Source organism: Amborella trichopoda, chromosome 1 (assembly GCF_054954075.1).
Source record: "Amborella trichopoda isolate Santa Cruz 75 chromosome 1, AtrichopodaSantaCruz75HAP2 v2.0, whole genome shotgun sequence".
Classification (NCBI taxonomy): Eukaryota; Viridiplantae; Streptophyta; class Magnoliopsida; order Amborellales; family Amborellaceae; genus Amborella; species Amborella trichopoda.
The window spans coordinates 59,477,252-59,500,788 of NC_142336.1; the positions used below are offsets into that span (position 1 = coordinate 59,477,252).

At 35.1% G+C, this 23,537-nt stretch overlaps 1 protein-coding gene across 2 annotated transcripts; it reads left to right on the forward strand.

Annotated features, from left to right (window-relative positions):
* Nucleotides 1-12,656: 12,656 nt before the first annotated feature.
* LOC18440598 (uncharacterized) lies at nt 12,657-21,688 on the forward strand. 2 transcript variants are annotated; one of them, XM_006850736.4, is made up of 7 exons: nt 12,657-12,804; nt 17,733-17,884; nt 18,006-18,139; nt 18,728-18,966; nt 20,504-20,710; nt 20,860-20,940; nt 21,088-21,688. In XM_006850736.4, exons 1-7 carry the CDS (start codon nt 12,770-12,772, stop codon nt 21,320-21,322), a joined length of 1,083 nt encoding a protein of 360 aa, XP_006850799.2. In that variant the 5' UTR covers nt 12,657-12,769; the 3' UTR covers nt 21,323-21,688. The 2 variants fall into 2 exon arrangements, with proteins under 2 accessions (XP_006850799.2, XP_088706603.1); XM_088850477.1 differs by lacking the exons at nt 20,504-20,710; nt 20,860-20,940; nt 21,088-21,688 and adding an exon at nt 19,139-19,381 and having other exon boundaries at nt 12,685-12,804.
* Nucleotides 21,689-23,537: the final 1,849 nt, after the last annotated feature.

The following is a 23,537-nucleotide window of genomic DNA, read 5'->3' on the forward strand; positions in this document are numbered from 1 at the left end:
ATATTTTCTTTTTTTTTTTATTTCTTTTAGCACATTTTTTGCCTAGCCAATACATGCCTGAGTTGGGCCAATTAGCCAGACCCGGCCCATGACTGGTTTCCACAGCTGGTTCGTGCAGTCGAACACCGCTCCAAATGGAGTATGCTTGATGCAAGTGAACTAGCCACTCTTATTGAGTAAACCAACCCAACTTATACAATGTGCTTTATATCGGGTGTGGTTTATATAAAGTTGCAACTTTACTTGTAGAAACAAATTTGCAATGTTTTAGTTGTCTATTTTAGTTAAATAATACAGATTTGACATGCCTTCTAAGGCCATGTAAAAAATTAGATAATATTAAATCTACACGTTCCAAACAAAATGGATGGTATAGATTGCTATAACTTTGCCTCTACAAGTAAAATTGTAGAAGTATAGTTGCAAGTTTTCCCTTGTGTCTATGAAAGATACTCTAGGTATAAATTAATTATATCTCTAATAATAAGAATTGATAAATATTGAATTTGTGAGCTAAATGGTAAAAGCCATTTGAATTTCTTGATTGCATGGGGCTTCATTCTAGAGCTTTTTTGTTCTTTTTTTGATAATTCAGCGGTGAAAGGATCCCCTTACTGTTGTGGGAATGGAACTTCAGATGTCAGGTGTCACATTATGGTACCTTGCAACCATGACTGCCTTAGCCTTGAGCCCATTCCTACAAGAATCATTCTAGAGCTTGATGATGTATCTATGCTGGGTCACATGTATTTCTCACTATAGAGAGAGTGGACGAGATTATATAAGGTGTATTATCTATTTTTATGTGTGTTCTATGTTTGGCAATTTGACTACATTTAAGCGGTTCTAAGGAAAATATGTACATACATGTGCTTGTTCCCGACTCTAAATAATACCTTTCCACATTTAGAACTCAGAACAAGTAAGGGTATTTAAGAATTTAAATCATTCTAGTCACTTGACCAAAAAAATAGATATATTTAATCTGCGTTGGATTCAAAACCCCAGAAAAACCTTTTAATAGAAAATATGTCTTAGGTTTTGAACCTATAGTAAGCTGAGATAGTTAAGTAACTTGCCACAATGCCCCACCTATTAAAAAATGGAAGCCACTTGGGTATGTCAAACAACATATTTCAAAATACACCAAAGTGGAATGATCCTTAAAAATAACCATTAATTTAATTTATTGTGGGGAATTAATATAAATATCTATTTTTTTAGGGGCATTTAATAATTATGTCGTGTATATTATTTCCTAAAATTCCAATTAGTTTACTATTCTTGGTGCCCGACAATGCTGAAGTTAATTTTTGTGAAAGATATTGTTTAGTACTAAGAGTATTGATTGTGCTTAATACATTCATTCATTTAATTAATTTTGACATTAACAGTACTAAACAAAAACAAAAATAAAAATAAAAATATTTGGTACTCTCATTACCAAACACAAACAAAATGCTATAATTTGGTATTTATCGAGTACCAAACATTTAAAATAATAAATTTGTTTAGCACTTTTAGTACTAAATTTTATTAAAGATATGAATATGTTAAGTACTTTCCATATCAAACAATATTTATTTGACAAAACAACTTCAGCACATTTCAGATCTCATAGCGCCGAACAAATGGGTATTTTGAGAAAAGAAAAAAAGATGGAGAAACAAAAAAAAAACATAACTTAAAGGGTGTGGTTTCTATAAGGTTGCAATCTTAAACAATCCAATTAAGGCGTATCTCCAAATTATGTCATAACATATAATTTTGGTAAAAAAATTATTAGGATTGTCTCAAAATCTATTTTTATATCTAATTATAAAATTTTAAGCTTCAAAAGAGTTTAAAAGCAAGTAGATCTATAAACATATGAAAATCTTGAAAATATATGGTCTAGATAATATATTGCAATATTTACTATTTTCGAGACTCAAAATGTTTTTCTTTTTCTTGTCTATATTCATACATCTTGATGTCAAGATGGCTAATTAGAGGTTTTTTTCAACATCAAAACAACCTTTTCCGATGGACCTTTTAGGGACATTTGTAATTCTACATTTTAAGGTTGCAACCAGTGTTTGAAAAATCGTCGAACAAAGTAATTCGGATCGGATTGGATTTTTTATATTATTTTAATATAAAATTTCCCTTTTCAAACACGTTTACCACAAGTAAAAATCGTCGAACAAAGTAATTCGGATCAGATTGGATTTTTTATATTATTTTAATATAAAATTTTCCTTTTCAAACACGTTTACCACAAGTACCTAATACCCACGAACCACCAACCTTAAACATCTATCACAAGTACAAGCCACCTCCATAATGAGCACAAAACTTTATCTATGGGCTAACAGATCAAGTTTTATATGGCTGTTTTAGCCATTAATGGTCTGATGTGGGACTATCTAAGCTTGCTTTTCAAGTGCAATGGAAGATTTATGCTATTTTTTCTCTAGCTAGTTCTTCTACTTTATATCATTTTTTTTTTTTTTTTGTCACATAAATAAACATGATTGGATTGTGGCAATGTCGAGCAACGAACAAGCCACTTTTTTTTTTTTTAATTTTATTATATTTGTTTTTTCTAATTTTTTAGGGTAAATTTTTTTTGTTTTAATATCATAATATTCAAATTTATAGGGGGTTCTATTTTTTTTAATCCTACGAAATGGAATTACTTACCCAAAAAGAGAAAATAAATGGAATCATTTTCTAATAATTTTGAAATCATGTTTATTATAATATTATAACTAATAATTATACAGACATCCAGAGAGAAAAACAGTGTCACAATATTTATCTATTTTTACAAATTAATGAGAATACATAATGCATCACTTCTAATTTTTATTAGAAACTAAAAGAACACTATTTTAAAATATTCATAATGATTTTTTTTAAAATATTTTGAGACAAAATTTGCTGATTTGTCCGATTCTCCTAATTTATTATTAAATTTTTAGATTTTTAAATTAGATAATATTATAAGACAAATTTCAAATTTATTTTTATTTGTATAGTAAAATGATGATAAATAATAAAAGTGTAGACACCCCATTTTAAATCTGGCAAATTCTACGATTTTCTAAATCCTTGTGACCACATTATTCTAGTCGACCCAATTTAATTGCCCCAAAACTACCCAAATCCTATCCTAATTGAAAGTAGATCCCAAGAGCTTTTCAACGATCCATGAATCGCTTGAATCAGACCTACGGATAAAATGATATAATAAATAACAATTTAGTCCCTGTGAGACCCAATTGTTGGGCCTCGGGCCGGGCTGTAATGGGCCCGACAGGCCCAAATGCGGGCTGATGGTGCAATCAACGCATCTGAGACACATTAAACGCATTTTCTTTAATTAGATAATGATAAAACTTTAATATAAATCCAAAAATTATGAAAAAAAACTCCAAAAAAATTAGAAAAATTCACCAATTGAATCTTATAAATACCCCTTCTCTCTAACCCCAAATGAGAGAGAAAAAAAAAAGGCCAAAAAAACCTTAGAAATTTTCGAAATTAGTAAAATTACCCAAAAATACCAAAAATAGAAAAAACCCTTAAAAAATTTCTAAAAAATTAGGAAAAAGCTTCAAAAATCCCAAAAAAATTAGAAAAGATCTCATAATTCATATTCAACCTATGGGGATCACAAAACTCTCATAAAACTAAGAAAACTCTCTTCTAGACCTCGAGAAAGACCGACAGCTTTAGAAAAATCTCTAAATTAAAAACCCTATAGAAGATAGAAAACCTAGCCTCCTGAAGTCCTAACCCTTAAGATTGATAAAACCTAGACCTAGGGCACAAAAACCCTATATCAAAACTAGAATTCGAGCACAACAATCCTAGATCTAATCCTTTATACCAGAGATCCGCTGGTCAACATTAGAAATTTCAGAGGCAAAGAGGACCGATTCTGATATGGGCAAGCCCTCAAAGGCTCTGGATTCCCGAGCCATCCGGCTCGATTTGGTATTATTTCTTCCTCTATTTTTTTTTTTCCTTTTTATTGTTTTGCTTCTTTTATGTATTTTTTATCTGTTAACTTGTCTTAAAAATCTTATTTTAATGCTCTGGATCATGCTGGCTCTGCCACTGATCTAAGAGTAGATCTGCTCGTTTTTCGGGAAATCTGGCCTCAAATCTAAATTCGATCAGTCCCACTTTCCCTACCATTTTATTTACATCTTTTTAATTAGTTTAAGGTGTTAAAATTCGAGAGAGGGAATTGGCCTTAGATGTTGCATGAATTTCTTCCCTCACACGACTTCTACTTTGGTTATCTAAAATCCCCTGTAGGACGACGCTTATTTGGACTCCCTGACTATTCAAGGTTTTTCGGGCAGAGTTGGCTTTTTGGGCCACACAAATCTCAGGATTGAGAGTGGATGCGTGAGACTTTGCCTCTAATTGAAGACTTGAGCGTTGAATAATGGATCGTCCTGAGGTCTGTCGATAATTCCAAGGGATTGCAGCATACTGATCCCTAGGTTTGGGTAGGTTAGGCTTAGAGTCGGCCGTGGAGCAGCCATCATGGCCGCCTTGAGTGACTAACAAGGCAATTACTTTTGGCTAGGTTCTAAAATCTAGACTTAGGTAAGATCTAAACTCGACGACTTAGGGCAAACCTAACCTGACACTAAGGGCATAAGACCCAGGCTAAGACTAGACTGGAATGCCTGACACTAGAGGCAAAAACCTTAGCTAAGACCTAGGCTAAGACTAGACTGAAACCTAGACTTAATAGACTCAATGCATTTGGTTAAGACCCTGAACTAGGGTAAGCCTAGTCTAGCTCTAGAGGCAACTCTTAAGCTTAGACCTATGCTAGAACCTAGACTAAGATATAGACTAGATGGCGCACGGGTCTCAGCTCAGACCAAGAGTAGGTCTAGGTTTGGACGGGTAAACAACCCTAATGTATCTTTTATTTATTTAAATTTTTTATATTTATAATTTTGATGAAACACAATTAAACTAAACATGGTGAAAGCAGAAAAAAAATGATTTCAGTCAAAATTAACAAATTAAAATAAAATAAAAAAGGCAGAAACAGAACATATCTAATTGAAGCAAAATATATTTTTTATATATTTTTTAAAATTTTATTTTAGGTAAAAAATAAGTCAACAGGGAGCAAAAATTCCATGTAATGGTCTTGTGGGGTCTTAAAATTTTTCTGGGACACTGGCAGTTGGGCGACATGGGTAGTGTCACTTAAGCGGCACGAGTGGTGTTGCCTTTGCAGGGTGGGCGACACCAACTGTGTCGCCCAAAAACTTAAATTTTTTTTTTTTATCTTATCAATCTTGATGAAAGACGACTGCTTTAAACTTGGAAGAAGCAGGAAATATAAATATTTATGATGAAATAAATTAAAATAAAGTAAAATAGAAAAGCAGATTGAACTGAAAAAATATTTTTTTTGTACTTTAAAATTTTTATTTTGATCTGAATGTTTTTGTGCAATTACAAAAGAGTTTCTAGAACAGATCCACAAAGTTCCAAAGGTTTTTGAGACCTTTGAATTTGGGTGACACTGGGAGGTCGCCCAAAAAAAGGAAGGTTTCGGAGCACCAAAGCCCTGGATTCTGGTCATAGCAGACTTTTAGTTTTATGACTAAAAACAGTGAATAAAAATCATATTTTGAAGCTTGGATCAAGCTCAAAATAGCCTCACAGTGGGCGCCAAACTAGTTACGATGAAAATTTGACAGACATATAATTTACCAGATTTAAAATGGGGTATCTACAGTTGCCCCTCTTTGGCACTCCCTGTTCTTCAAGGTACAGGTGAGTGGTAAAGAAGTAGATACTTTAGCGTTCCCAGTCCTTCAAGGGGCAGGTGAACGTCAAAGATAAAGCAGACATTTTAATTTTCTTCCTGAGGTCACGCGGTCAAGGGGCACACCAGCTATCCTCCAAGTCATTGTGCTCACCGAGCTCACGCACCTAGGGCATTTTTCTTCCTAGGGTTTTCGGCGTGAGATGTCAGTGAGCTACACAACCTTGAAGCTCGAGTTGGATTTTCTAGCCATGCCATTTAACTTCAGGGGTTTTTGTAGTTTGAATTTTAACCGTGGCATTTTCTTTTATCTCCTTAGGGTTTCCTAAGGCTGTCTATAGGAAAAAGCTTTCTATAGGAAGAGACTTGTCTAGCCGAATCCAAAGTGAGAGACGAGGCAGCAACGCGGTAATCATAATATACGGGTGTCCAAGCTCCTCCATTTTTTTAATACTTTTTTAGAATTGTTTTTTAAAGTAAGGGGAGATTTGAAATAGAACCCGAAGCAATGACAGGTTACGATTTTAACAAATAATTTAAAGTTTTTCTAAAACACAAGACATATAGTGTAAATTTTGAAAAGAGAAACATATTTCGAACAAACAAGGTTGGTAAGCAGTTTTAATTCCTGCAACCATAGAGCCCTCTAAGCAATTTTGCATCATGCAGCGATGGACCATACACCCGACCCTTTTACATCAATACAGGGATAGACAGAATCCATCGAATATGGTGGTTGTGCTCTAGATACATCTGACCTCTTTGCGTCATACGAGGCTAGAAGTTACCTGCCTCTGCTCTTTTACGTCGTAAGAGTTTTACGTTTTTTCATCAAACAGGGTGGTTGTGCCCTGGATACACCTGACCTTTCACGTCATATGGGGATAGACGACACCTGCCTCAGCTCTTTTGCATCACACGAGTTTAACATTTTTTCCATTGAAACAAGGTGGTAGTGCCCTGGATACACCCAACCTTTCACATCATACGGGGATAGACGATACCTGTCTCTGCTCTTTTACGTCGCACTAGTTTGACGTCTTTCCATTAAGCAGGGTGGTTGTACCTTGAATGCACTCGACCTTTCACGTCATACGGGGATAGACAGTGCCTGCCTCAGCTCTTTTGCGTCGCACGAGTTTGACATCTTTCCATTGAAACAGGGTGGTTGTGCCCTTAATACACCCGGCCTTTCACATCATACATGGGTAGAAGATATCTGCCTCGACTCTTTTACATCGCACGAGTTTGATGTTTTTCTTGTCTCGGCTCTTTAACGTCGCACAAATTTGACGTTTTTCATATCTCAGCTCTTTAACATCGCACGAGTTTGACGTTTTTCTTGTCTCGGCTCTTTAACGTCTCACGAGTTTGATGTTTTTTTTCCTGTCTTGGCTCTTTAAACGTCGCATGAGTTTGACGTTTTTTTTCCTGTCTTGAATCTTTAACGTCGTACGAGTTTGATGCTTATCTTGTCTCGGCTCTTTTACATCGCACGAGTTTGACGTTTTTCTGAATTGGACTTTGGGACATCATACGCACACACGGGGATGAGCTTGCCTCATTTCACCTTAGGGGATCCAGTAGAGAGAAAAACACTCCCAAACTAGTCAATATCGTCATTGGAGAGGTTCACCCATCTCCGATATGTGGTAGTCGGTAGTTATACTCATAAAATCATGGAGTGTCTGGCTAGTTTCAAACCTTCATAACAGGAGTAGGAAGTTGGCTTCGAGAACGAGACCAGATCGACTAACAGTTTAACCTCTTGTAGTGATTGAGGAAGTCATTTATAAAAAGGTTTTGGAAATGAAGGGTTTTAACAATCAGATTGAAAAAACGCTTTTAAAAGGGATGGGCCTTACAGTTTTGCAACTTGTGGCCCCTTTGGTGGTCATTTTCTTTATTATATTTTCCCCAAAGATGACGAAAGGATTTCCTTATGGGATCATGAGAACTCAAAAGTCTCGAAATTGTCTTTTTACTTTTGGAGCTTTCATCCTGTGCTTCGCGGGTCCATGAAGAGTTCTCTGGATTCTTGTTGGGCTTCCATCTTTGAGAGGTCCCGATGTTCTTTTAGGTTTCGTCGAAATTATTTCAATTTTCCATTCATATCACGCTCCCGCATTTTTCTGAGTTGGTTATGTTGGGAACCTGCAGGGTTTAGGAGGAGTCTTCGTCCTCAGGGGCTGCTTGTGCCGTATTGTTGGAACTTGCAAGTACTTGTTTGTACTCAAGTAGTTTAGGAGGAGTTTTCGTCATTTGTTATATCTTTTTATCGGTAGGTCCGATTCAGGTGATTCTTAGACTGTTGGAAAGCTTTTGGGCTTTACTTAAAGTTAAGATAGGATTTGGGTAGTTTTGGGTTAATTTAATTGGGTCTACTAGGATAATGTGGTCTTAAGGGTTTAGAAAACCATAGAATTTGTCAGATTTAAAATGGGCTGTCTATAATAATGCTATTTAAAATGGGGTGTCAAAAACACTCGAGTACTCTTCATGGACTCTTCATGGACTCAACAATAATTTAGAGAACTCTTCATGGACTCGCGAAGCACAGAATGAAAGCTCCAAAAGTAAAAAGACAACTTAGAGACTTTTGAGTTCTCATGATCCCACACGGAAATCTTTTCATCATCTTTGGGTAAAATAAAATAAAGAAAATGACCACCAAAGGGGCCACAGGTGGAAAAACGGTAAGGTCCGTTTATTTTAAAAGCGTTTTTTCAATCTGATTGTTAAAACCCTCCATTTTCAAAACCCTTTTAGAAATGACTTCATCCATCACTACAAGAGGTTAAACTGTTAGTCGATCTGGTTTCGTTCTCGAAGCTAACTTCATACGCCTGTTATCAAGGCTTGAAACTAGTCAGGCACTCTATTGTTGTATGAGTATAACTACCAACTACCACATATATGAGATGGGTGAACCCCGCTAATGACAATATTGGCTAGTCTGGGAGTGTTATTCTCTGGACTGGATCCCCTGAGGCGAAATGAGGCAAGTTCATCCCCGTGTGTGCATAAGATGTCCCAAAGTCCAATTTGAAAAATGATAAACTTGTGTGACGTAAAAGAGCCAAGACAGGATAAACGTCAAACTCGTGCAACGTAAAAGAGCCGAGACATGATAAACGTCAAACTCATGCAACATAAAAGAGCCAAGACAAAAAAAAAAAAAAAAAAAACTTCAAAGACAGGAAAAACGTCAAACTCATGCGACGTTAAAGAGCCGAGATAGAAAAAATGTCAAACTCGTGCGACGTAAAAAAGCCGAGACAAAGATAGTCCAACCCGTATGACGTGAAAGGTAGGGTGTACTCAGGGCACAACCACCCTATTTCAATAGAAAAACGTCAAACTCGTACGACGTAAAAGAGTCGAGATAAGGACTGCCCAGTCTTGTATGACGTGGAAGGTTGGGTGTATCCAGGGCACAACTACCATGTTCAATGGAAAAACGTCAAACTCATGTGATGTAAAAGAGTTGAGACAAGTATGATCTAGCCCCGTATGACGTGAAAGATTGGATGTATCAAGGGCACAACCATCCTGTTTCAATAAAAAAACGTCAAACTCATGCGACGTAAACGAGTCGAGGCTGGTACCATCTACAAAAGGTCAAGTGTATCCAGGGCACAACCACCATGTTCAATGGAAAAATGTCAAACTCGCACAATGTAAACGAGCTGAGGCAAGTACCGTCTAACCCCGTATGACGCAAAAAGTCGAGTGTATCCAGGGCACAACCACCCTGTTCGATGGATTCCGTCTATCCCCGTATTGACGTAAAAGGGTTGGGTGTATGGTCCATCGCTGCATGACGCTAAATTGCTTAGAGGGCTCTATGGTTGCATAAGTTAAAACTGCTAACCAACCTTATTTTTCACAATATCTTTCTCTTTTCATAATTTTCACTATATATCTTGTGTTTTAAAAAAACTTGAATTTCTTTGTTAAAATCGTAACTTGTCTGTGCTCCGTGTTTTCTTTCAAATCTCCCCTTACTTTAAAAAATTATATAAAAAAAAAAGTCTTAAAAAAACGAAGCAACTTGGACACCCATATATGATGATTACTGCGTTGCCGCAATTGCTGCGTTGCTGCAATTGCCGCATTACTGCCTCGTCTCGCACTTCAGATTCGGCTAGACAAGTCTATTCCTATAGAAAGCTTTTTCCTATAGATAGCCTTAGGAAACCCTACGGAGATCAAATAAAATGCCACGGTTAAAAATTCAAACCACAAAAACCCCTGAAGTTAAATGACATGCCTAGAAAATCCAACTCGAGCTTCAAGCTTGTGTAACTCACCGACATCTCACGCCGAAAACCCTAGGGAGAAAAATGCCATAAGTGCGTGAGGTCGGTGAGCGCAATGACTTGGAGAATAGTTGGCGTGCCCTCTGACCACGTGACCTCAGGAAGAAATTTAAAATGTCTGCTTTATCTTTGACGTTCACCTGCCTCTCGAAGGACAGGGAACGCCAAAGCGTCTACTTTTTTGCAACTCACTTGTCTCTCGAAGGATAGGGAGTGTCAAAGAGGGGCAACTGTATACACCCAATTTTAAATCTGACAAATTTTATGGTTTTCTTTAGGACCACATTATCCTAGTAGAACTACTTTAATTATCCCAAAATCACCCAAATCCTATCTCAATTTGAAGTAGAGCCCAAGAGCTTTCCAAGGGTTTAAGAATCGCATGAATCGGACATATGGATAAAAAGATATAACAAATAACAATTTAATCCATGTGATACCCAACTGTCAGGCTGTAACGAGCTCGACAGGCCCAGACGTGGGCTGATAATGCATTCAACGCAGCTGATGACACAGTAAATGTGTTTTCTTTAATTAGATAAGGTTAAAACTTCAAGATAAATTCAAAAATTTCGAAAAAACTCCAAAAAATTTAGAAAAAATAACCAATTGAATATTATAAATACCCCCTCTCTCTAACCTAAAATGAGAGAGAAAAAGAAACCAAAAAAACTTAGAAATTCTCAAAATTAGAAAAAATACTAAAAAATACCAAAAATAGGAAAAACCCTTAGAAATTTTCTAAAAATTTAGGAAAAATCCTAAAAAATTAGAGAAAATCTCAGAATTCATATTAAACCTCTGGAGATCACAAAACCCTTAGAAAACTAAGGAAATTCTCCTCCAGACCCCGAGAAAGACCGACAACTTTAGAAATATCTCTAGATTGAAAACCCTAGAGAAGATAGAAACCCTAGCCTCCTGAAGTCCTAGCCCCCAAGACTGAGAAAACCGAGACCTAAGACACAAAAACCCCATATCAAAACTATAATTAGGATACAACCCTAGATCTAACCGTTTACACTAAAGATCTGCTGTTCAACATCCGAATAAGAGATACAAAGATGATCGGTTCTGATACGGACGAGCCCTCGAAGGCGCGAGAATCCCAGGCAATCCGGCCCGGTTTCGTATTATTTCTTCCTCTCTCTTTCTTATTCTTTTTACTGTTTTGCGTCTTTTATTTATTTATTATCTATTAACTTGTCTTAAAAATCGTATTTTAATGCTCTGGATCATGTTGGTTTTGCCACATATCTAAGAGTAGATCTCCTTGTTTTCGAACAAATTTGGCCTCAGATTTGAATTCGATCTGTCCCACTTTCTCTACCACTTTATTTACATCTTTTTAATTAGTTTAAGGTGTTAAAATTCGAGAAATCTTCATCGAAATATCTAACAGATTTTCATCGTAAACAAAAATACATACCAATAATTCTAATTTTAATATATAATATTGTCTTTAGTTAGATTTTAATAAATATTTGACGACAGGGAACGAACATCTCAATATTCACATATTGATGAAATAAAATGAAAGTTAATAATCTAATACTCCTGTTCCTTAATGAATTATTAAAAAACAACATTTATAATAAATTTTAATATTTTTTTTGATTTTTTTAAGGCTTAATCTGACCGATTCGGCTGATTTCCCGATTCGGATCGTCGATTCACCGATCCAGCTAGGTTTTTTGGGTGCCCAATGCGGGGCACCGATCAATTTTCTAAACCACTGGTTGCAACCTTATATAAACTATTTTCTAACTTAAAATTTACAATGTTGGGATAATCTACAATTCACAACTCTTCAAATTATAAATGTTAATGTTCCAATAAGTTGTGATGGGTGGAAATACTAAATATAAAGTATTTTGTTGAAAATGTTTATGTAGAGCTTAGGCTATAAACACTAAAATTAGAGCCTACCTCAAAACTTTCACTAGAAGAGGTTGTTTTGATGCCAAAAATCATGAAATTGATCATCTCGACATCAAGATGCATAGCCATTAGAAAAAAAATGGATTGCAAGTTTAGGAAATAGTGTATCCGCATTTTGTGACTGTCAAATTTTAAGATTCAAATTTTTAGATCTACACTATTTTTTAAGCTTTGGATTTTATAATTTAAGATGAAAATATAATTTAAGGCTATCACAAAACTTCCAGTATTGAAATCATATTTCTCGATACTATTTGAAGGTGGGCTCTAATTTGATTGTTTAGAGCCTCGACTCTATACAAACTGCACAATTCTTTTTTAAAAAGTACTTGCTCATTAAGTTAGACTATTAAGTTAGACTGTATATGTAAATATCATTAAAAGATACATCAATTACAAATCATTGTAACTTTGATTTTTATATTTTGAGGGGTTGTTGACTCTAGTTCTATACATTTTTAAGTACATAGAAAAACATTTAAGTTTAATTACCATGCATTTAATCAACTAGTTAACCACTTAAAATTTCGAGGTGATTTCGTGATTTGAAATTTTATCCATAAAAGTTGAAAATAAAATTACCAATTTGGGCCCAACCCTAAATAACTTTTTTCATCGCTGATTTTTCCCGCCACGTTGAGATCTATGGTATATAAATAACTTCCTAAAACCCTCAACGGAAAAAGAAAAGCACTTTTGCTCGGAAAAAATGGCTTCCCGACCAGACATTCCACAAACCCTAAGGTATTGTTCTCCATTAATCAGTCATTTTTTCATATATTGTTACACGTTGAGGGTTTTTTGAGCGTTTGGCAGTGTTTCAGTATCCATTCATGTTTCCATTGGCGGATTTTGATTGAAATCGAGCTTAGTATCGTGGAAATTTCTGTGCTTCTGTTTAAGTTGATTCTATGTTGTTTTTGTTGATGACTGATGATCTGTGAGTTTCTTTTAAGTTGATTTGGAGTTGTTTTTGTTATCGAATGTCGATTTGATGGTTTTTGTGGTGTAAGGGTTTGATGCTTGGATTGCATGTCGATGAATGTGTCCAGGAGTTGTGTTTTGTAAGTAATGCAGGGTATCTCGGTTGATTTGAGATGTTACTTTAAATCTCATAGGAATTTTTCGAGCCCTGTGAATGTTTTTTGTTATTCATTCCATTTCTTATTGTGAAATTGGGTTTTCATGCTTTTTCTTTATACAGACTGGGAGATTATCGCTGATGAATTTACTTCAGCTGAATCACTGCTCAAAAGAGAATGCGATCTATTTTTTTATTTTTCTCATCAGCGAGGGTTAAGTTCATGCTTTTTGTATGAAATATTGGGCATCCTCATATGGTTTATCTGGCTTTGGTATTTTGTTTTATCCTCTTTCCATTAGTTTTGGGGAATATGAGTTCTTATGGTGGATGTGTTGAAAATTTGAAATAATTTAAATGCATGAAGTTTCTTCTTGTCTATATATGCCAGTCATTGTACAAATAGAGCATTGTTAGCACCATTATAAATGTGCGGATCAGTTTGGAAATTACTATTCTATTGAAACATTATTGGGAATATTTACTCTTTAACTGCAAGGGAGGTGGGTAAAGCTTTGGAGGTGGTTGGGTGTTTTCAAATAAACTTGTTCTTCAAAGTTTGTATTCGGGAGCAACTAAAGGATTGAATGAAATTTTCAATATCATTTGATTTTAATAGTAAAATTATTTGATTTAAAAAAGTAAAAATTACTTTTGGAAACTAAACATATTTGTTTTTTGGGTTTCTTTCGTTCCAGTTATTTTTGGTGCGTTGAATGAGAATTTGAAGGTTTTTTCAGAATTCCAGTTGTTACGATGTCAAGCAAGAAGTTGTTTTCCTGGGATTTTTTACTTTTTTTCCCATTTTCTTTTCAAAAATTTGATGCACTGTATTTTTATTATTTCTCAGATGATTAGATATTCTCGTTGTATTGTATATGTATATTGCCTATGCATTAGTTTAAGTGTGTGTTCACTTGTAATTTAATTGGAACAAATAAAAAAATAGAAGAAGACCCTTGCATTGTAGTCTCACCTCGGGTTGCTTTTTCCTTTTGATTGCTTCCTTCTTTCTAATTAGTGATAACGGGGATGTTAAGGGATGTGCAGCTTTGGTCTTTGATGAAACTAAACTGTTTGAAGTGCAACAACAATTTCTCCAACTGAGAAAGATTAAACGTTTAGAGTTAATTAGCAGGGATGATGCGTTACATGCATCTATTTCATGTATTCTTTGCTTGAATTTAAAATACTCGATGTTTGTAATCTTGTGAATATCAATTGTAAATACACACATTCTCCAATGGTACAACGATCTGTTACATTCACAAGAATCCCATGCTTAGTTATCAGAAGTTCAGAACTACCAGTAGTGCTGTAGACTTTGGAAGCCTGGGCAGTTCAGAAGTAGTCTTTTGGTTTGGAGAGCACAAAGAATCATTCCTGGAGAGAGGCTGTCATTTTATAGTGCTTCTATTATAGGCTCTCTGGTGCATGTATACACCAAGACGGAAATGTTATTCTCCCTCCATAAGGTATCTCATTTTTAGTTACTGGCTTGTCCAAGAGTAGGAATTCTCTTACCTGTTGGTGCCCTAAGAAATTCTTTCATTTTTACCGTTCTCATTGTTGAAAAAATATTGCACGATGCCCCCAGCCCCCATCCTACCTAAAGATGCATGGGCTCCTTAAAGTTGAAATTGAGAGTAGATGATGACATGATTTATACAACTGTCCGGCCTCTGAAATTTATCATTACATATTGGTAATTTCCCATACATGGCGGATGTTTCGACCCGTGTATCAGATCTTTAGGGGTTTTATTGTAGTAACTTGGTGTGTACGAATCAGAAGACTGTCATGAATACCATTACTTTGATTTTAGAACAAGCTCTGGTGTCCAGGGCAGCAAACATAATAAATGTATGGCTCTGGTGTCCAGGGCTGATGAAATAGTTAAATAAAACTATTTTTGGAGAGACCTGAATATTTATTGCTTGCTCTTTTCTGTTGTACTGTGATGATACAGAAGCTAGTCCTCTTGTTGTCGATCCAACACTTATGCATAACCAAGGTTTAAAAAAAACACCGGTTGCTCGGATTGTCCACCCCAAAACCCATGTTGGATCGGTGGATTGGCATGTCGGATTGGTGGAGAATCGGTCGAATCGGTAAATTTTGTCCCAAAGTTTTTTCAAGAAATCACTATAAATCTTTAAAAATAGTGTTCTTTTAGTTTCTAAAGGAAATTATGTGCATTATGTACTTCCGTTACTTTGTAAAAATAGGTGAATACTAAGATGACGTTTTCTTGGCTAGATGTCTATATAATTATTGGTTATAATATAATATTATAATATTGCATCAAAGGATTCAAAACTATCAGGAAACACTTCCATATTATAATATTTAAAAAATAATTTTCCATATAAATTGAAATTAGTATTAAATCAAGAAATTGTCTTTATTAAATTCTCTTTACTTGTCCAAAATTATCACAACCTAACTAACTATAATATTATACATTGAAATTGGAATTATTAGTTTATATTTTATAATCATTTTACTATACAAATAATAATAAATTTGAAAACATTGAAATTGGGTTTATATTTTATAGTCATTTTACTATGTAAATAAGAATAAATTTGAAATTTAATTTGGATTTATACTCAAATTTAATTTGGGTTTATAGTTTATAATCATTTTACTATACAACATAAGAATAAATTTGAAATTTGTCTTATAATATCATCTAATTTAAAAATCTAATTTACAACTATGACAAAAATAATATATTATATAATTTATAATGTAAATAAATTAATAAGCAAAATATAAGATTTAATTATCAATATAATTAGTATAATTATTAATTACAATATAAGATTGATGCCAGGGGAGAGAGAGAGAGACCGTGGGCGGAGGCGTTATATTTTGGCGGGCAAGGCTTTATTTAATGGGAGGGGGTGGGCATTTATCCCACATCGAACCCATTGGTTTTGGGCCTTTTGGTAAGATGCTATAAAGTTTCATGGAGCATATCACAAGTGTCTCACTCGACTAGAGGTTTGGGAAAGTGGGCATGTAATAATGAGCCCTCGAGTCAAACTTTCAAAAGCAATGTGGGATCACCTATGGAGGAAATTTTTATAATTTAGAAAGCCGTAGACTGTATTGGTGAATGTCAGTCTAAGACGTTATAATGTACTGGTGATGTGTCAGTCTATCACGTCATAATTGGTGTTGTAACGAGTCGCTGACATAAGAGCCAGTTCATGACTTCATAATCCAGTGACGTGTCATATATATGACATCATCATACCGATTCCCTATGTCAATACAGCCGGATCCCATTTTTTAAGCAGATTTGGGATGGATTCACCAATACTCAATCCGGAAGCTGAATCCGGATCAGATTGGCGTTTTTCGAACCTTGTGTAGAACAAAACTAAATTCTCTTGGGATACATGAATGACCTTAATTGGTTATGGTGTTGACTGTAGAACCATCATGTCTCTTGCTCTAACCCACCGGTGAAAATAAAAAAAAAACTTTTTTTTTTGGGTAAGTGAAAGTAAAAAAACTAACAAAGGCTTTTTGTCATATCACCTTAGAAGATGATAGATTGAACACTGAATTCTAGCTTTGGTCTCCACGTCATAATTTATAGGTTGATGATTTTAACACATGATTCTTTGATCTAGGAGATGATGGTTTTAACACATCACTTTTAGTTTTGGTATTGACATCATAATTTGTAGGAGATGATCGTTTTAACCCTTCACTCTTAGTTTGGGGCAATCTCTAATTTTACCATCCACTAAAGAGTTATTTCTATTTTAGACTTTCTCAAAACATCGGTTCCTTAAAATACTGATAGTTTATGTCATGAGTTACAAATGTTGTTATCAAGTAGTTTTTTTAAAATAAAACTAGCAAAGGATATCAGTTTTTGAATATCTCAAGTATTCTTTTTCTAAAAATAAAAACATAATGTTGGTATTTGAAATATTGATATCTTGGAAACAGGGATTTGTTTTAGAAAAGCAAGGTGTTTGGCAAGTCTGACACAAATACAGAAAGAGTTGATCTATTAATATTCATACTTGTTAATAATAGGGTGATATCCATGCCCTGACACAAAAAACCTAATGACTCTTGTTTTCATTTTTTGCACAAGAAAGTTTGGGCCAATGAATCAGTCATGGGATATGTAATTTATAAGCAGCTACAAACATATTCAAATAGGTGACTTTGTAAGAGAAACACCATATCAGGACGAACAAGTTAGAAATTCATGGAGTATGTCCTTAGAAGGGAGCATTAGATCTGGATTGCTCTTATGCGGTTTTGTGTTATGTATGCCTCTCATTTCACTATTCATTCTCTATCTTTTGCCGTGGGGGTAATTATTGACAGAAACAATGGGTTCGATTGTATTGAGTTGTTTGGCTCTTTACCTTTTTCCCACTGGACTATCAGAATTTTAAAAAGTACCTGAAATATCAATTGCTTAGAGTGGACAACATTTATCCTGATAGCTTTTTTATGTCATAATTATGGAGTTGTTATTTTTTCTCAATTATCTGGTGCAAATTTGTTATAGTTTTCTTGGTCAAAACATAATTTGTATAATGCTTGTTGACAGGCACAAATGTTCAGCATGCTTTAAACTGTATAATAAGCATGAGCATCTAGTTGCACATATGAAGGACTCTTACCATTCAGTTCATGAACCTATGTGTGGTGTCTGCAAAAAACATTGCAAAACATTCGAGTCACTGAGAGAACATCTCTTAGGTAAGGCATGTTTGTTAAGTACAAGTATCATAATGCTAGCAATTTTTGGTTCCAAAAACTGTTTCTCTTATGGTTTTTCTGTTGGTTCCTTAGAATATTATATTTCTTTGATTTTGTCAAGGCCCTCTTCGGAAGTCTGGCTGTGCATTGGTCTTCCTGGATCGTGGTTGCCATCTATGCTTGAGTATTCTCAGCAGTTCTGATGCTCGTAGCAAGCATTTGGAAACTTGTCAAATGTTACCTGCAAATCCTCATGTATGTTACTTTGTGAAGCTTCCAATATGTTTACGCAATGTCTAAAATCACGTGAATTCATAAAACCTGGATTTTGACCCTGGCCTGTTCTGGATGTATTGAGTGCTAAAATTTGGACGTAGAAGGCGAGATTCATAGATAATGCTCTTATATCAGAAAAATCACCAATGTATTGTTACCCATATATCACCCAACATGTTGGACTTGATGGTAATGAAAGTTTACTGGTTCAATGAGTGTAGCAAATGACCATTAGGTTAATGAGCGTCCAACGAAATGCTGTACAGTTGTGGAGAGACAGTAGGAGTTACCTTTGGAGTAATACTATTCCTCTACATACATTTCCATCATTGCATTGGACAATCACCACCCCAATGGAACTCCATTGCTATTTGCTGTATAGTTTACCTCCCCTGTGTTTAATTTAAATAACTACAAACTTAGATTGTGCTCTTTTATTTAAGTACAAACTTAGATAAGTTGATATTGAAAGACGAAAGGTTATAAATTTTCATCATTGTAAGGCCATTGTTTATAAAAAAAGAAGGTTTTCTGTGCTGTTGATTGAAGAAATGTGGTCCATTTCAGGGTCTTATTCCTCGAGTGTCTCTCTCAAACAAGCCCATTAGAGACAAGGCATATTTTGGCTTATACTCTGTAACCTGTGAAATCCGAGGCCGTGAAGCAGTTGCCATTGACTGTGAAATGGTTGGGGGTGGAGATGATGGTTCGCTTAATCTTTGTGCCAGGGTTTGCCTCATTGATGAAGATGAGAATATGATCTTCCATTCTTATGTCAAACCTCCAATTCCCGTCACAGATTACAGGTTGAGCATCTTTTGTCCTTTGTTAGTCTGTAGAGAATAATTTGTTTGCTGCATCTATATGATTTGTATGATGTGATTATGCTGCTTGCATGCCTGAGTTAGAAAATCTTAGTTTAGGCTTGCGTAAGGTGTGGGGTATTTTCCTTTGAAAATCATTATCCATGCAATCCAGGTTATATTCATGGAAAAAGGGAAAACTATTTCAAATCAGATGCTGCAACTCTATTAAGGGTGATGGCCTCATGTTATCAAGTGGGCCAATAAGGACAGTGAGGTCCCATGGTGCTTGAAAATAACCTTTGAAGATTTTTTTTTTATAGCTCCAAGGATGTGTTTTTGTTTTTCGCAACACATTGTGGGGGCCAAATGGGGAAGCAGAAGTAACATAAATGCTAATGGTGAGTAGAGTCAAGGATCGCTTCTGGTTGCTAAATTCATTTTTTCACCATGTCCAATATTATACTTTCCTTTAGCACAATAACAGAAGGGCAGTGGCCAAATGAAATCAAGGTTTATCTTCGAATTATATGTATATTTGTATTTATTTATCGTTGAATTATATATATAATTTTTTTTAAAAAGGATATATATATATATATATATATATATATATATATATATATATATATATATATATATATATATCCTTCCCCAAATTTGATATCATAACCACCGTCACTGTTCTCCCAAATAGCATGCTCTTAAATCTTTATACTGTCACTTGTTTCTATTGCATCAATGACGTTATTTGGTCAAGTCAAATCGATTGGACTGCCAATTGAATCAGTTGGACTAGATTTTTAAAAGATATAGAAAAGTGTTTTGTTAGGCTACACCACTTGGTGGTGTATACCCTTAAAGTGCTCAACATTTTGGACACTAAAATACCTTTGAATTGTAATACAAAATTTTTCAAGTAGGGGCATTTTTGGTTATTTAGAAGGGTGGAATGGATATTTTTATAAGAAAATAATGGCATTCTATTAGTAGTTAAAAACAATTCATGCATCTTGTGGGTGATGTCAGACATCATATCGGTGATGCCATTATCCACTATTGTTAATAAATGCTTTTGTTTCTATTAGAAATTTTTAGTTTATTGTTGACTAATTACTTAAAATACCTTTAAACAAAAAATTACTATACTATAGGATAATGGTATCTAAATGTCTAAAAATGTTGAGCATTTTAAGGGTCTACACCACATGTGGTGTAGCCTAACAAACCCTGTAGAAAAAGTAAGAATGGAAGATGTACGGAAGAGTTGCCCAATCTTGTTTAGCCGGTTTAAATTGTTAAAATTGGCTGCTTTGACTGGCCAAACTTGGTCAAATGTTGTTCTGATTGGTTTTTTACTATAGTTGGTTTTTGTTTTGAGCTATACCAGCTAAGGCATTGGTTTGCAGTCCAACCAGCAGGTCCGGTCTAGCTTGATGACACTGTTGTGCACTCTGTTCAATTGTGATAATTTGTGCACGATAGATCTGGATTGTTTCTTATACCACAATGTTGCATTTTGAAAATGTATCTATTTTAGATTTGAAATCACTGGCATAAAGGAAGAACATTTGAAGGATGCAATGCCCGTGAATCAATTAAGACATGAGATTGAGGAAATATTGTTCAATGGGGAGTCCAGTGGGAGAGTTTGGCTGGATGGTGGGAAAGCGAGGGTCCTTGTTGGCCATAGTTTACATTATGACATCGTGTCTCTTGACATGGATTACCCTTCACACTTGCGCAGGTATGATCTCATGAGTTGGCAGATTTGATCATCACCCACGTTGTCTATCTTCCTTCTATTTTAAGCTCTGTCAAAATAGCTGATTCTTATTGCCATAAGAAAAAGGCAAAATTCTGATTTACTATTTTGCAATTTATGACTTTGGTTAGGGACTCTGCTGAATACCTGCCCTTCATGAAGACAAATAAGAGCAGCCACTCGCTGAAGTACCTCACAAAAACTTATCTAGGGTATGTATCTCTTATTCCCTTCATGCAAATATCTGTAGTCCCTGTTAATGGATGCATATCTGTGTGTGTACGTGTGTGCATGTGTGTGGGAGAGAGAGAGAGAGAGAGAGAGAGAGAGAGTATTTAAGGATTGGATTGTGTTTACAGTTACGAGATTCAATCTGGTGTGCATGACCCATATGAGGACTGTGTGGCTGTGATGAGACTTTATAAAAGAATGCGCTCTCAACCTCACAAAGCCGAGGAGTGCACAACATACAATCCTTTTTTAGGTTTTACTCAGAAGGAGTTGGAAAGCATGACATCTGATGAATTGCTTGATATTTCGAGAACAGATTACTATTGCTGGTGCTTGGACGCAGTCCGCAAGGTATCAGAGTAATTGCATTTACCTTTTGGGGTTTTATCTTCACTCCATATGAGTTAGTCTCACCCATAGAAGGACTTGTCAAATATGCCTTTCGTTTTATGTTTTTCAGAAGCAAGATCTAGCGTTTGTAGATAGAAAATGTTCAAAATGTATAGATCCCATTCTTTTTTGGTTTGTCCATAGTTTTGCGGTCCTTGGTTACAGCTAGAAACTCAGTTCCAACTGAGGAAAAGTCGATACTCTTCCATTAAAGTTCAGTATATTTAGTGTTGTGAACTGCAGTTACAATTGTCCCAGTCCATGTTTACTAAGTGGTCTAATGATGAAACGTATTGTTGTGTGGTCTTATTTCTCATAATTTTACTTTGCTCTTTCCAACCTCTTCCTTTGCTTGTTTTTTGTTTTTGGTGGAGGGAAAGGTGAGGGATTCCTATCATTTTCCATTTTCAGTTTAGGATTAAGGTGAGGTTTGCATAAGGTGTTCACTTTATACTATACAAGTAAGGGACACTTAAATTTTGCCAGAAGATATAGTTCTTATGTCAGAAATCTAATGATGCCTTGAAAATCCATGTGCAACCCTATTTATGAAATTTTAGATTCCAAAAATAGTGCAGACCAAGCAGATTTATAAATACTTAAAAATGTTGAAAATAGATAGTTCAAGATAACTTTTTAAAAGATGCACTATTTTTATGATCTAAAATTTTTGTTTTATTTTATATCCATATATCTCGATGTCGAAATGATCAATTGAAAGACTTTTTATCTTTGGAACACTTTTTATTGGATTTTGGAAGTGTACCTTTTATATATATATATATATATATATATATATATATATATATATATATATATATATATATATATATATATATATGGAGGATTGCAACCTTATACAAGCTTTTCTTGTAGTTATTGGCCTGTTTTTTTTAGTGGGTACTAGTTGAGTGATAAGCAACACTAGTAACATCCTTGAAAGGATTTTGCGACCCCATACCCAAGGGTGTGAACAAGTTGGGTTCAGATCCGGTTGACCCCTACTCAACAAGGTCCATGGTGGACTTGGAACAATTTTGGTCAAACACATGGATACGCGTGCGCCATCTAACATGAGTACAAATGTCACAAAAGCCAATCCTAACTTTGGTCTTTCCGATATGATATTTTGGTAGACTTTTTAAAAAAAAGGGGCTGGTGGGATTTTTTAAGTGATATTAAGTACTTTTTTTTGGAAGATCTTTAAGAGAAATGTTAAAAAGAACTATCTAGGTTTTTTAAATATGTTGTGTTCTTATTATGTCGACACCCACAAGAAACCATAGAAATGCACACGTATGCTCTAGATTGGGTCATCCTTGAACCACACCTGACCTGGCCTGGTTAAGTGAGGGCTGGACAAGGACCCAAACCAAATCTTGTCTAGGTCAAGTGGACCTAGGCCCTACAAGTCCAAACCTTGACGCTAGTTGGTTCAAATGGATTTGATTCTTACCCCTCCACACCCTAATAGAGAGACCATACCATTTTTAGGATCTTGAAATATATGGTGGCTAGGAATAGGGCTGGCAACAGGCCTAACCAGCTTTAGTCCTAGGCCCGCTTGGTCCCTATAGGGCAGACACAAGCTTGGCCTAGCCTTACATGGACTGGGCCAAACACAATCCAAGGAAAAAAGGGACAGACCGAGCTGAATAGGGCCAGCCTTGTGAGATGTTTATATACCTACCCGATAAAAAACTAAAAAAAAAGTAAAGAAAAGGATGTGCTAAAAAAGTCAACAACAACAGAATTACAATTTTATTTAAGGGTGAGGCCCTAAACAATCAAATTAAGGTGCAAAAGCTGTTGTATTAGCATGTATTCGTTTTTTTGCAACAAGCAATGGTTTGCTTAGTGCGAAAGCCATTGTGTTACCACGCATCCGTTTTCTTGCAAGAAGCAATAGCTAGCCTAGTGTAAAAGAAGTGCTTTTGCGCATCTGTTTTTTTGTTTGCATTTGTTTGTTTGCTTTTTTACCTTCTAAAATTCAGTAGTTAATGTTATTTTGATGATGAAAAACCCTTGACTCGATCATCTCTTTGCTTGCATTTGTTTGTTTACTTTTTTGCCTTTAAAATTCATTAGTTAATGCTATTTTGATGATGAAAAATCCTTGATTCGATCATCTTAACCTCAAGATGTATGGACATGAGAAAAAATAGATTTCAAGTCTTGAAAATAGTAC

What these genes read in the sequence shown, in the direction of transcription:
- LOC18440598 (XM_006850736.4), top strand. Translation starts at nt 12,770, where the DNA reads ATGGCTTCCCGACCAGACATTCCACAAACCCTAAG. An exon ending in ATTCCCGTCACAGATTACAG is followed by an intron (nt 18,967 to 20,503) that starts GTTGAGCATCTT and finishes TATCTATTTTAG; the next exon opens with ATTTGAAATCACTGGCATAA. An exon ending in TACCCTTCACACTTGCGCAG is followed by an intron (nt 20,711 to 20,859) that starts GTATGATCTCAT and finishes GACTTTGGTTAG; the next exon opens with GGACTCTGCTGAATACCTGC.